This window comes from Cotesia glomerata, linkage group LG8, assembly GCF_020080835.1.
Source record: "Cotesia glomerata isolate CgM1 linkage group LG8, MPM_Cglom_v2.3, whole genome shotgun sequence".
NCBI lineage: Eukaryota > Metazoa > Arthropoda > Insecta > Hymenoptera > Braconidae > Cotesia > Cotesia glomerata.
Window position 1 is genome coordinate 494345 of NC_058165.1, and position 14289 is coordinate 508633.

Consider the following 14289-nt stretch of genomic DNA (forward strand, 5'->3'; position numbering starts at 1 on the left):
AGCATTAATTTTTTTTAATATTTAATAATTATTTATATTTTTTATTTAATTTAGAAAATTTTCACGTGCTAAGGACTTTTTTAAGACCCGGGCTGGCCACCAGGCGGTGCCATTTTACTTTTAAAAAAAGTGGGGGGTACCCTCCTAAAATGGCCTTGATATGAATAAAAATTTGATTATTACTTTTTACAAATAACCTGTAAAAAAATGACTAACGCAATCAACTAATTCTTAGGTTAGACATTAAACACCCTAACCATTAATTAATAATGAAATTAATAAGGCTACAAGGATGCTGTTGTTTAGATTTAAGGTCCGGAACTTTGTGCATCGGAATTATTTTTTTGGTAAGTATTAATTATTGTATTAACAAATAATTCACTAATTAAGCTAAAACAATTAATCGAATTAATTTAGATCGGCCAAATGATATCCGTTGTCCAAAGCGTGGTGCGGAACAACAAGCTGACTTGCGTCGGAGTTCCAGACCCTTTAGCGTGCCAGCGGTCGTCAACAATGGAAGTCGTCTTTACCTCAGTCGGTAATCTAATGTTCTTCGTTGTTACAGCGATAATGCTTGTAGGATCCACACGGGTAATTTTTAACTAACTTTACATTAATCATTTAATTAATTAATTATTTATTGCTCCTTTTTTTTCAGGATAATCACAAGTTAATGGTACCGTACTTGGTTCTCCGAGGAACAGGAATTATCCTGCTCTTTGCCACGCTTTGGTACATCGGAGTCAAGTATTTGCTGATGCTAGTCGGTTGGGGCTTAACTATCTTAATTTTTGGAAATGCTTTCATCTGTAAGTACCTTTTAATTACCATTTTTATAAAAATTTTAGATAATTAAAATATTTTCTACAGGTATGGAAGTTTATTTATGGCTGGTGGTCAACAGTCGGAAGCTTGAGATCCAATATGACGACTATTGAAAGACTTTTAAGGAAAAGTTCAATAAATAGTCAAAACTAACCTTAAAAATTGCTATTTTTTTTATTTACGCCGAAATAATTCGGTTAATTTTAGCATTTTTTTAATTATATTGATCAATGCTTGTAGGAAATTTACTGAGCTACAAAAAAGGTTTTGAAAAGTTTTTTCTAGGAGCTATAATTTCTGAAATATTAATTGATACATCAAAAAATTCTTTTTTTTTAGCTAAAAATCCTAGTTATTGGTGATTAATTGGCTGTTAATCAATTAATATTGATTAATATGGATAAATTCTCACTCTAATATCTTCCCTGGCGGATTCGTGGTCACGGTAAAATGATCGTGAAACGACGGTGAATGTACCATAAATTCACAGTGTCGACAAATGATCGTCGAATGACCGTCATTTGACTATCGAACGGCCGTCATTTGACAGTGAACGACGAGTATCATTGTGAAAGTTTTTCACTGTTACTTTATGATTTTTATTCTGTATAGTTATCATACTTCACTATTCAAAAAACCAAATTTTTACTTGACTTCTCCGATTTTTTACCTGAGTAAAAATCGTAGATCATCGATCGATCGTCTGTCATTTGACAGTCATTCGAAAACATATAAATTGTCAAAAAACCGTAACTCGGTGGTAGATGCACAGTAGTCTGTGAGTGAAACGACCGTGAAACGAGCGTATAATGTCGGTAAGTCAGGAATTTTTTACTAGTCAACAATGAAAAAGTGCTGATTATATTTTTTTTTTATTTCATTAAAAATACTCAAAGTGTATAAAAAGATAGGTAAATGAGAAATTTTCAGTAACTAATCGGGATGAAAAATTAAAAAAAAATATTAAATTATTGTAATTTTGTTTATTTCAAAGTAAAATTATAAAAAATTAATCAGATTACAGGCAATCAACAGAGATCCATCATTTCAGAGACGAAAACTTTAATTTCAAAATTACGGAAAAATTGTTTGTTATCAAAAAAAATTATTATGAGATATTTTTTTTTAACAATTCAATTTTTAGCAATTTCTTTTCCAGATCTTTTTTTATACAGTTAATAATTTCATCATAATTTCGAAATTAAGAATTTCGTAATCATCAAAAATTTGAATCATTTATTACGATTATTATTTTGAAGTCATGGAAAAAATATAACTTTATTTAAGCTATTTTTATCTGTGCAATGAAAAAAAAATGACTTGGTTTTGACACCTTATGATGTGACTGAATCAAATGTTTCGTGCAGTGTCTTAGATAGCCTAGCTGGTAGAGTCTTGGGCGCACGACCAGATGAATCGGGTTCGAGTCTCGGTCTAGACTGTCCGCAATATTTTTTTTAATTTTATTGTCCGTGATAGTAGCGTAAAATCACCGTATTTGAACAGTATATTGAGCGTACAGTGTCGGTCATAACGTCGTAGATTCACTTGCGTATGCACCGTAAATATTCAATAAATTTATAGTAGATATCGTTCACAACGGTATCCGATGCTGACTGACAGATCGCTCGGTAAGAACGAACTTTATACGGTTGAAACGACCGTGAAACAACCGTCATTCGACCGTGCTTTCACTGTGTTGCCGAAACCGCCAGGGTTGCAAGAAATATACTGAGCTACAAAAAAGGCCCTTAAAAGTTTTTTTTTGGACCTATAGTTTCTGAAATATTAGTCCATTAATCAAAAAATCCCTTATTTTAGCTAAAAATCCTAGTTTTTGGTGATTAATTGGCTGTAGATCAATTAATATTAAATGTTATTGATAAATTTTTACTTAATCCTATAGGAAATTTACTGAGCTACAAAAAAGGTTTTAAAAAGTTTTTTCTAGGAACTATAGTTTCTAAAATATTAATCGATTAATCATAAATATTAGAGATTTGCTCAAAAATCCGTTTTTCAGTGATTAACGGGCTGTAACTCAGTTAATATCAACAGGATTGAAAAAAGTAAAGAAACCTTTTTTGTAGAAAATATTTTGATCTTTAAAAATATTTCTTTAACTTTTTCCTATAATTGATAGATTCCAAGATATCTATCGATTAATCAACAAATATTTATTTTAAAATTCTTAAAGAAGTACAACAAGCGTCTTAGGGATATAAAAGACTGTTTTCTTTGGGATAGGCGGGCAGTTGGTAGCTTCTGAGGTCCTTTTACCGATTGTAGATAACCATGAAGAAATAAGACGTGAACGCTGAAATAAAAATAGCGTTAATTATTATATTAAAGACCTGTTAATATAAATATTACTAACCCCACACAAGATGACCGACGATCAGCATAACTATTCCGACTTCAGCTACGTCATTTTTGAACGCCACTATCGATCCGGCCCAAATTAGACCCAAGTACAAGATCAGGCCAATTATGGACACAATTATCGCTGGAAATATGAGGGCTGGTTGGTTCTGGAAAAATAATAATCAAGATTGTGCTCCTAAATTCTAAAATATTGCAACAGAAAATTTTTAACTTGATTTTCGGATTAAATATTTGATACAAAAAATTCATAAGAAACCTTTTTTGTAGGAAATTTTCTTGTCTATAGGCGAGATGACAAAAAAAAAAAAAAAAAAATTTCAGATAGTAGCTAGTATAATCCAGATTACAATGAGTATAATCTAGATATCACGTCGTATAATCTGGATATTTTTTAGCTACTATCTGAAATTTGTTTTCACTACAGATATCACTGAGTATAGTCTGGGATGATATATAGTGTATCTTTAACCATTTGGTCAGTATAGCGCATTAATTACCTCATAGATCAGTTTTGAGTAATTTGTGCCAAAAAAAAGAAAAAACCAACATTTTCTGATCCATAGATCATCATTAATGTGAGCATAATATTGATCACATTCCAAATAGTGATCCCCGCAGTTTCTCTGCTACTCAACTCAAAGCAGTTCTTCATATAATAAGTATTGCAAGCTTCGTTATTGCTGCTAAATGGCGCGGTAAGAAACATTAATTGTTCAATTTGTTGGCAGAAAATAACTCTAGTGATTAATTAATCCCTAAAATAAACATAACTAATATTACCAGTCCTAAAATTCCAATGACGACAACTCCAGTCTTGAGTTCAAAGCAGCAACAGCAGCTATTTAATTTCCATCCCATTTTTATAAATTTTTGAGAATTAACGTTACAAAATACTTCTTATTAAGAACAATGGACTGAATTTTTTTAACACCTCAAGTATTTGGTGCAAGAAAATAGACTAACACTAAACTTTTTGAGTGTTAAAGTTTAATTATAGGCATTAATCACTTTAAACGCCTTCCGTACGGCAAATTATACACTTTATTTAATAGTTTCGATAACACAAACAGGAATTTTCCTGTTAATGATTCATGAGTTGATAGGTGATTGGTGACATTGATAGTTATAAACATTATTAGGCTTTTTAGTCCAAATTCAACCACTTTTTTTGATTAATGATCAATAACTTGGTTAATATTAATTAATTTTAAAAAATTTTCAAAGTATCTTATAGAAAATTTTCTAAGCTACAAAAATGGTCCTTACAATTTTTTTATTACGAGCGATAGTTTCCGAAATATATCAATCGATTAATCAAAAAATATTAAATTTTGGGTCAAAATCGTTTTTTGGTGATTAATGGCCTGTAACTCGAAAAATATCAACAAAATCGAAAAACTATAAGAGACTTTTTTTGTAGGTAATATCTCGAGCTACAAAAAATGTCAAACAAATTTTTTCTAAGACCAACTGATTCCAAGATATCAGTCGATTAATCAACACATTTAGTAAAAAAAGTAATTTTTTAATCTTTAAATTTTTTTAATAGAAATACAATATGACTTTTTAATATATTAATACAAAAGATTTATCAGAGATTAACAATTAACTTCGTAAGGCTTCACAGATTTATTGCAGCTCGGTGGATTAACAATTTTAATCTCTTCTTTCCTGTTGTAAAGTACAAGCCAAAAGTAAGCCAAAGTATCTGAAATAAAATTTAAGTTATATTAAAATTCTTAAACAATTATAGTGCATTAATAAAAATAATATACTAACTCATGACTATCATTCCAATAACCAAAACGTAAAATCCTTCGGAAAAGTCGTTGATTAACAGTCTGACGATCCAAAATGTGAATACGAGGGTTTCGAGGATTATTCTTATCAGCTCGAAGACTAAAAATGGCATCATAAATTTGTAGTCCTCCTATAATTAATTAATTACGGTATTACTTAATTTAAACTTGAGATTTTGATGATTAATGGACTGTAACTCGATTAATTAATGTGATTTTTGCAAAAAAAAATGGCGCGATAAGATAAGAAATTTTCTGAGCTACAAAAAAGGTTTTACATTTTTTTAAATCGGAGCAATAGTTTCCGAGATATTAACCGATTAATCAAAAAATCCATAAAATACTATAAAATCAGTATTTTTAGCGATTAATAGGCTATTACTCGATAAATATTAACTTTATCAAAAAAATGATTGAAACCAATCTTGTAGAAAATTTTCCAAGCTACAAAAAGGTTTTGACACTTTTTAAATCGGCACAGTAGTTACCGAGATATTAACCGATTAATAAAAAAATCCATAAAATACTATAAAATCAGTATTTTTAGTGATTAATAGGCTATAACTCGATAAATATTAACTTTATCAAAAAAATAATAAGAACCAATCTTGTAGAAAATTTTTCAAGCTACAAAAAGGTCTTCACATTTTTCAAATCGAAGCGATAGTTTCCGAGATATTGATGGATTAATCACAAAATTTTACCTTAAGCGTTCCATAAATGAGAAGCGGCATCAAAACAGAGCCAAGGGTGTTACAAGCTAGCATCCAAATGATCCCCAGGTTGGTTCTATCAAAGCACAGGGCTAGGAAGACCTCGCAGACATCATTTTTTGAGATTAATATTCCGTAGAAGAATAAATAATTAAGCTGTAATAATAAATCCTCTATTAATAAACCGTAAATTTAATTGTAATTAAGTAAATATCATCAAACCATCCACAAAATTGCAATTATTAATGTTCCAGTTTTAAGACTGAAGCAACAACAACTGCTAATTTTTCTAATCAACATTTTAGATAAAAAATAAAATAAATAAAACACCAACAGCGTCTGACAAAAGAAAAAATTTGGTGATCTATTATAGTCAGGTGTGTACTTAATAATTCTTTTATCTCCATAGTGTATTTTTTTACCTTATCTTTATGGCGTCAATAAGATTACGAAGAAAATAAATTAATGTTTTAATTATTTATTTTTTTTTTTTAAGATATACAATAATAATTATAATAATAATAAAACTAAATTGTTATCATAGATGACGAATCAACTTGTTTTCCAAATCCGTGATTAATAATTCCATTCTCAAAAGTTATCTCTTCTTGAATTGGTTCTGTTGGTTGATTAATCGGCTTTTTTCTGGAAAATATCAATTTTTCCAGGACTACAAATGGCGATTCAAAGACAAGACTGAAGATAATTGCCGCTAAAAAGCTTGTCACTACATCACCGATGATGATAATTGTCTGTGGAATTAATTAATGCATAATTAATTGTAGTTAATTAAATAGTGAGAATAGTTTACCATTTGAGATTCAGTAAAGTAGATAGGAGTTCTCATTGAGTACACTCTGATGCCCTGGATTATCAAGTGGAGCAGGTAGATTGAGTACGACACCCTACTGAAGGGCAAGTAGATCGGGTGTGACAAAAATTTTGTGACAATACCTGGAAAAGTGGGAGCAGGTAAGTGTTTAAGCGGTTTCAATGTCATTTCAAGCATTTTTGGTGATTAATCGATTGTAACTCGGTTAATTTTGGAAGATTAAGGGATATTTTGGTGATATTTGATAAAAAATTATATAAATTACAAGAAAAGTCCTTGGGAGTTTTGATAGGAGCAATAGGTACCGAGATATTGATGGATTAATCACAAATTTTCAAGATTTTTGATGAAAATCGGAGTTTTTGGTGATTAATTGATAATAACTCGGTTAATATCGATGATATTAGGAAAATTAATAGAGAAATTTGCAGAAAATTTACTAAGCTACAAAAAAGATCTTCATAACTTTTTTCCTAGAAGCGATAGTTTCCAAGATATCGACGGATTAATCATAAATGTTGTTTTTTTGGTTCAAAAAACGTTTTTCGGTGATTAATGGCCTGTAACTCGGTCAATATCGACTTAAAAAAAAAAAAAAAAAAAAAAAACTAGGGGTCATTTTCATAGAAAATGACCTGAGCTTCAAAATAAATCAAAAACTTTTCGCCTAGGATTGATAGTTTCCAAGATATCGATCGATTAATCATAAATATAGGTTTTTTTAGTTCAAAAAATGTTTTTTGGTAATTAATGACCTGTAACTCGGTAAATGTTGACGTAATTAAAAAAACTAAAGAGATCATTTTTATAGAAAATGACCTGAGCTACAAAAATGTTTTAAAATTTTTTACGTAGGATCGATAGTTTCCGAGATATCGATCGATTAATTACAAAAACTCATAGTTTCAGCAGAATTATACGTATTTTTGGTTAACATCCTTGAAATATCGCGATTAAAATGATTTTTTTTTTACCTCCGTGGCCCAGAGCAGACATAAATATGATCCAGCATACTCCAAAAGCCCATATATGCCTTCCTAACCCACCGTGGAACATTTCCCAGTACATATTCCACTTGTAATCTTCTTGTTGATAGATTCTGAAGGTGAAATATCCGTAAGCGAATGCTAAAAATGTCAAACTCCAGCCAATTATTCTCACTCCAGGATTTGGAGCTTTACTTCCAGATGCAATAAGGTACCCCGTTAGAATTCCTAGCAGCCAAGGCCCAGCTCGGCAGTAAGGAACGATGTAGAACTTCAGCAACATTGTTGTGTCAGTGCTAAAATATTCTTAATTAATTAATTAATCCTTCAACTCTAGACGTTTAATAACTCACTAGTGTTCCTTGTTGATCATCGTTGAGAACTTATTGACCACCACTACAGTAGCTGGCGTGATTATCGACGCAACAATGGCCGTCCAGAGGATGATTGATCCTAACTTAGGCTTCTTGTAAAGCGGATAGAGGATTAATGGGCTCACCCAGAACAATTGCATATCCATTGATAGGTACCAGGTGTGAACTAGGCATGTCTGCAATAATTTAGACACTTGTTAGTGGTGATTAATTATCGATTAATCGCTTATACTGACCATTCCTTGGACGTAATAGAAATTGTAACCATATAGGATCATTGGCAACCAATCTTGCTTGCAACAGGTACTTTGGTTGTTAAACATTGGCTGCCAGAGTGCTCCTGAACTCATTTTTGGAAGAAGGTATATCGTAAATAGCAGCAGCGCTCCATACGCGGGTGTTAATCTGTGTTAATCATTGTAAGGATTGTTTTAAAGTGGCTGTAACTCGAAAAATATTGGTTATAGAAAAATTTTTTACCTTATGTATCGATGCAAGTAGTACAAGAAAATATTAAACTTGCGTCTATTAGCCATTCCTTTGAGAAACAAGTACGAACTCAAGAATCCAGTAACCGCAAGAAAGGTGTCCAGCGAATAAGTAGCCACAAAGACGTGAGTAGACCGCCAAGAGTAATACCACTGAAAAAGGAGGAACAATATGATAGTAATTGATGATTAATGGCCGTTAATCAGTCACTTACATCTTCGATTTCTCCGAAATTGACCATGCTGCTGCTAAGGGAGTAAATGTAGGCGTGGACCAAGACTATCCAGAACATGCTGAAGACTTTGAGACCTGCGATGGCAGGGATGTTCTCCTTGGAGACTTTGGTGCTCAGGATGCGTTGGCCATTGACGATGAATGAAAATTTGCTGAGTGTGTTGATCAAGCCACTGTTGACGCTGGTGAATTTTAGAAGTAGTTCGCAGAAGGTGCAGATTAATAGGAAGGCCACAAGACCCACAAAGATGCCCCTGGAAAAATTAATTGCCGATTAATAGGTTATAAAATTTTTCTAGCTCTTGCTAAAAGGCATTTTTAACATCCCTTTAATATTTCGAAACATCAGTGCTGGTTTAAATTCCAATCATACATTAATGTCAATGTCATCGTTAAATATTGCAGTAATCGAAAACAATTGTTTCTTGTGATAACAAAATGTAATTCAAAAGCAAGCAGTGAGTTATAATAAAACTCGTTAACAATGTTATCGAATGCATTATCACGAAAAATTTGCTTGCACAGGTGCGCTTAAAAGCAAATGATATTATGTTAAAAAGAGACTTTTGATTGAAGGCTGCGTTACTTTTGGAGTGTATTGATATTACAAGAAATATCAGAGAGAAAAAAAAAATTGCTTATTAATCCGAAATTTGATAATTTGTACAGAATTTATAGGGATTAATTGATCTGTATCTCCGTAGGAAATCAAATTTCCTTCAAAAAAAGTATTATTACAGATCAATTAACCTATTGATAACCTAGTTAATCAACACTATAATCAAAAATACCTACAGAGTGACTTTAGCACCGAGTTCCCAGGGCTGATCATCAACTTCGGAGCAGGTCGCATTTTTTACCCGGATCTTGTTGCTGCCCAGGAACTGTTCAGCCATGTTCATCAGCTTCTGCATCTTCTCCTTGACCTGCTTCGGGCTGCAGGTTGCTGGCAAGCAGACACTCATAATAGGATCAACAGGTAGCTTTGTTACATTGAAATTCCCCTCGAGGGAGTACATGCAGTGCTTCCCTCTGATGGTCTCGTTCTCGACAGTGGCGTTGACCTTGAGGCACTGGTCATACATCCCCAGGTCCCTGATGTTCCCCTCGAAGATCCCCGAGGGAATCTTTGTGCTCGCGTCAAACACTAACAAACAAAAGGAGCCATTAGCTTGAAAGCCTTCTCAGGAGAAGGGCAAGGGTAGGAGGAATGTTAACTAATTAACAAGAACAAATTAGTGGTAGGACAGGGGCAAAGTGTTAATAAAAGGTTAAATACTTTCCAGCGCCCAGAGCTCGAACTTTTGGAGCGAGTCCTCGAAAATTTGGACTTGGTGCTCGCATTTTGCCTCCAGAGAATTATTTTTTGGAGCGTAAATCTCGGGAATTCGTAGCGGTGGTAGATCAGCCTTTACTGTTTTGTTGGTACCTTCCGGAGAATCCGCGAAACTCACCGAGATACACACCAGGATCAACAAACTCTGTTTTATTGCTACCACCCTGACTGACATTTCGGATCAATATGACTTATTATTGAATATTAATAGGACCAAGCTGGTTAATCAATTTGCTTTGTTAAGACAACAGCATGTTAATTATGTATATAACAGGAATCAGAGCCAACAGTTGGATTTTTTTATAAAAAAAAACTTTTGACAGCCATTAAAATTTTATTTAATCGAATTATTTTTTTCAGACTGCTAAAAGCAAATATTAAAGATTACTTCAGATTCTTTGGTATTATTTCTTTTTCAATAAAGCAATATTATTATAATTGATAATTAATCATAATAACTTATATAATACAGATTAATCAAATCGTTTTTCATATGTATGAATGATGATGTCGTTGCTAAAAGTAGTTTCTTTTGGAAGATCTTCTGAAGATTGATTAATTGGCCTTTTTCTGGAGAACATCAATTTTTCTAGGACCACAAATGGCGACTCGAAAATCAGTGTGAAGAGAAACCCGCCAATTATGCACATTAACATATCGCTAAGATAGAATTGGAGCTGTAAGATCGGTTGATTAATAATTATTAGAAGATTTTAACTATAAAGGTTGATTGCAGTTACCAGGTTGAAGTCGGTGAAGTAGATGGGTACTCTATCGGAGGCCAGTTTGATGGTTTGGATGGTGTAGTGTAACAAATAAATTGAGTATGATATTCTGCTGAGAGGCAAGTAGATTGGCAGAGACAGGAACTTGGACACGAGGCCTGTTAAATGGGATTAATCGACTGATTAAGTGGTCTGAAGGCTGTTTTACAGGATTTCTTTGGTGATTAATCACTCATAACTCGGTTGCTATCAATGATTTTCAGCAAATTAATAATAGAATTTACTAAAAATTTACTAAGCTACAAAAAAGGTCCTAAGAACTTTTTTCCTAGAAGCGATAATTTCCAAGATATCGACCGATTAATCAAGAAACTCATAGTATCAACAGAATTTTAAGTATTTTTGGTTAACAACCTTTAAATATTGCGATTAAAATTATTTTTCTCACCTCCGTGGCCTAGAGTAGACACATAGATGATCCAGCAGATTCCAAACGCCCAAAAATGCCTTGCAAACCCAGCATGGAAGGATTCCCAGTAGATATTCCACTTGTAGTCTTCATGTTGGTAGATTCTGTGCGTGAGAAATGAGTACATGAAGGCTAGAATCGCCAAAATCCAGCCAAGTTTCCTTCCTTCAGGGATGGGTAGTCTTTTACCGGTTGCCAAAAGATATCCCAATAATATTCCCAGCAACCAAGGCCCAGCGCGGGCATGAGTTAAGATATAGAAGTTCAGCAACATCAATCTATCATTACTGAAATGAGAATCAACAAGTTAAGTATTAATTGATAATTCCTGCAACATATTATTTACCGATCCTTCGGGTGTAAGGTTGCAGGTAGTTTATTGACAGCCGCTACAACAGCTGGCAAGATCATCGACGCAACAATGGCGGCCGTGAGGATGATTAATCCCAGCTTGGGCTTTTTGTGAAGCGGATAGATGATTAATGGGCTCACCCAAAAGAGTTGCATGTCCAATGCTAGGTACCAGGTGTGGAGTAGACATGACTGGAACAATCAAAACACTTGTTAGTTTCATGGTTAGTGATAATTAACAATCTATTAATCGGTCATACTGACCAGACCGTCTGTGTAGACGTAATTGTGAACATATAGGAGCATCCGCCACCACTCGCGTCTGCAAGAGTCACTCTCGGTGGTTATTGTTGTCTGCCAGAGGGCGCCTGAACCCAGTTTTGGAAGCACGAATGTTGTAATTAACATCAGTGCCATGAATAAAGGGGTTAATCTGCGTTAATCATAGTACATGTTATTTTAAAGTGGCTGTAACTTGCTAACTATCGGTCCTAGAAGAAGTTTTAAAAAATCAAAAGGTAGAAAATTTTATTTTCTACAACTTTTGGTTCAATAACTTCTTCTAAAGTCAATAGTTTATAAGTTACAGCCTATTAATCAACGACTCAATTGATTAATCATTAATAAATCGATGTTTTACCTTAAATATCGATGAAAATAGTAGAAAAAAATGTTAAACTTGCGCCCCCTGGCCATTTCTTTGAGAAACAAGTAAGAAGTTAAAATTCCAGTTATTGTAAGAAATGTATCTACCGAATACTGAGGGAACGATAAAATGAAGGTCGCTTTCCAAGAAAAGCACCACTGAAAATCAATGAAATTTATTAACTGTGATGGTAAATTGTACGATAATCATTTTCTTACCAGCTTGACATCAACAAGATTAACAAGACTACTTAAGACTGTTATAAAGTATCTGTGTCCTAGGACGATCAAGGCTATACCGTAGACTTTGAGGCCTGGAATTATTGGTAGATTTTCTTCAGGGGCCTTGGTGCTCAGGATGCGTCGGCTATTGACCATTAATGAAAATTTACCGAGGGTCATGATCGAGCCACTGTTGATGCTGGTGAACTTTAAAAGCAGTTCGCAAATGGTGCAAATTAATAGGAATGTTATAAGAGCGCCTAATACCCCTCTGAAAGGATTAATTGGTGATTAATGCCTGATAACTTGGTTGATATTGTTTTAAGAAAAAAAGGAAGCAACTTATTTTGTAGAAAATTAAATTGAGGAAAAAATAAGTCATTTTGATAGTATAAATTCAGTAGGGCTGAATATTATTTTTGTAGTGATTAATAGAGCTATATCTTTTAAATTATTGAATTTAAAAGAAAATTAAAAGAGACTTTTTTTAGAAAATTAAATTTATCATTAATTGAAACCATTACTTTTTAGATATTTTTTAATTTGGGCTTGAAAATCCATTTCTGAAGTAAATCATAGAAATAAGTTTCACTGTAAGGATTAATAAAATTTAAAACAATAACCATTCGTTTTTTTATGGTTTAAATTCTTTTCATTTAGGTCAATTACAAAATGTCTGCTCATAAAATTTGGAAGTATTATAAATCGTGTCAATATTATCACGTTGCATAAAGCGTTTGCATCGAACCTCAAATAATCATTAATGTACACAGAGACTCAAAAAATGAATATACATACGTAAGTAGATAATTTGCATATGTAAGCAGCATAATTTTTCTCAGAACTTTACACAAGTGGGCGCATCTGGACGTATCATTTCATGCGATAGGTACATTATTAGTAAATGGCTCTTTAACTTTTGAATTATTGATTTTAAATGAAAAGACAATCTTCATTAAAGATTAATTAACCCATGAATAACCTAGTTAATCATAACTATAATCAAAAATACCTACAGAGTAACTTTAGCACCGAGTTCCCAGGGCTGATCATCAACTTCGGAGCAGGTCGCGTTTTTTATCCGGATCTTGTTACCGCCCAGGAACGGTTCAGCCATGTTTATCAGCTTCTGCATCTTCTCCTTGACCTGCTTCGGGCTGCAGGTTGCTGGCAAGCAGACACTCATAGCAGGATCAACAGGCAACATTGTTGCATTGAATTCCCCCTCGAGGGTGTACATGCAGTGCTTTCCTCTGATGTTCTCGTTCCCGACAGTGGCGTTGACTTTGAGGCACTGGTCGTACATCCCCAGGTCCTTGATGTTCCCCTGAAGGATCCCCGAGGGAATCTTTGTGCTTGCGTCAAACACTAACAAACGAAAGGAGCCATTAGCTTAAAAGCCTTCTCAGGAGAAGGGCAAGGGTAGGAGGAATGTTAACTAATTAACAAGAACAAACTAGTGGTAGGACAGGGGCAAAGTGTTAATAAAAGATTAAATACTTTCCAGCGCCCAGAGCTCGAACTTTTGGAGCGAGTTCTCGAAAATTTGGATTTGGTGGTCGCATTTTGCCTCCAGAGAATTATTTTTTGGAGCGTAACTCTCTGGGATTCGTAGCAGCGGTAGATGAGTCTTTACTGTTTTGTTGGTTCCTCCCGGAGGATCCGCGGAACTCAACGAGAGACACACCAGGATCAACAAACTCTGTTTTATTGCTACCAACCCGACTGACATTTTGGATCAATATGACTTATTATCGTTGCTTACTATTGAATATTGATGAGACCAAGCTTGGTTAATCAATTTGCTTTAAGACAACAGCACATTAATCATGTATATACTACGAATCAGAATCAACAGTTGGATCTTTTTATAAGAAACTTTTGACAGTCATAAAACTTTT

General features: G+C 33.5%; 3 protein-coding genes across 3 annotated transcripts; 1 reads left to right on the top strand and 2 right to left on the bottom strand.

Annotated features, from left to right (window-relative positions):
* Nucleotides 1-164: 164 nt before the first annotated feature.
* LOC123270485 lies at nt 165-1026 on the top strand. The gene is made up of 4 exons (XM_044736565.1): nt 165-347; nt 418-594; nt 662-812; nt 874-1026. Exons 1-4 carry the CDS (start codon nt 270-272, stop codon nt 939-941), a joined length of 474 nt encoding a protein of 157 aa, XP_044592500.1. The 5' UTR covers nt 165-269; the 3' UTR covers nt 942-1026.
* Nucleotides 1027-2985: 1959 nt separating this feature from the next.
* Nucleotides 2986-4132, bottom strand: LOC123270487. The gene is made up of 4 exons (XM_044736567.1): nt 3994-4132; nt 3761-3931; nt 3206-3359; nt 2986-3145 (listed from the first exon to the last, which is right to left on the bottom strand). The coding sequence occupies exons 1-4, from the start codon at nt 4069-4071 to the stop codon at nt 3105-3107; spliced, it is 444 nt and encodes a 147-aa protein (XP_044592502.1). The 5' UTR covers nt 4072-4132; the 3' UTR covers nt 2986-3104.
* A 2093-nt stretch (nt 4133-6225) lies between these two features.
* Nucleotides 6226-14193, bottom strand: LOC123270803. The gene is made up of 16 exons (XM_044736953.1): nt 13889-14193; nt 13405-13756; nt 12386-12659; nt 12201-12325; nt 11786-11954; nt 11517-11713; nt 11150-11457; nt 9920-10144; nt 9436-9787; nt 8621-8894; nt 8398-8558; nt 8154-8322; nt 7897-8093; nt 7532-7839; nt 6537-6679; nt 6226-6477 (listed from the first exon to the last, which is right to left on the bottom strand). The coding sequence occupies exons 1-16, from the start codon at nt 14118-14120 to the stop codon at nt 6253-6255; spliced, it is 3711 nt and encodes a 1236-aa protein (XP_044592888.1). The 5' UTR covers nt 14121-14193; the 3' UTR covers nt 6226-6252.
* Between the last annotated feature and the right edge of the window lie 96 nt (nt 14194-14289).

Bases quoted from the DNA above. Each gene is read 5' to 3' on its own strand.
- LOC123270485 (XM_044736565.1), top strand. From the start codon at position 270: ATGAAATTAATAAGGCTACAAGGATGCTGTTGTTTAGATTTAAGGTCC. The intron at 595-661 runs GTAATTTTTAAC...CTTTTTTTTCAG, and splicing joins TGCTTGTAGGATCCACACGG to GATAATCACAAGTTAATGGT. The intron at 813-873 runs GTAAGTACCTTT...TATTTTCTACAG, and splicing joins TTTTGGAAATGCTTTCATCT to GTATGGAAGTTTATTTATGG.
- LOC123270487 (XM_044736567.1), bottom strand. From the start codon at position 4,071: ATGGGATGGAAATTAAATAGCTGCTGTTGCTGCTTTGAACTCAAGACT. The intron at 3,932-3,993 runs GTAATATTAGTT...TTCTGCCAACAA, and splicing joins TCATTGGAATTTTAGGACTG to ATTGAACAATTAATGTTTCT. The intron at 3,146-3,205 runs GTTAGTAATATT...TTTTTATTTCAG, and splicing joins CGTCGGTCATCTTGTGTGGG to CGTTCACGTCTTATTTCTTC.
- LOC123270803 (XM_044736953.1), bottom strand. From the start codon at position 14,120: ATGTCAGTCGGGTTGGTAGCAATAAAACAGAGTTTGTTGATCCTGGTG. The intron at 11,458-11,516 runs GTAAATAATATG...TTCTCATTTCAG, and splicing joins ACCTTACACCCGAAGGATCG to TAATGATAGATTGATGTTGC. The intron at 9,788-9,919 runs GTATTTAACCTT...TTTGTTTGTTAG, and splicing joins CGAGCTCTGGGCGCTGGAAA to TGTTTGACGCGAGCACAAAG.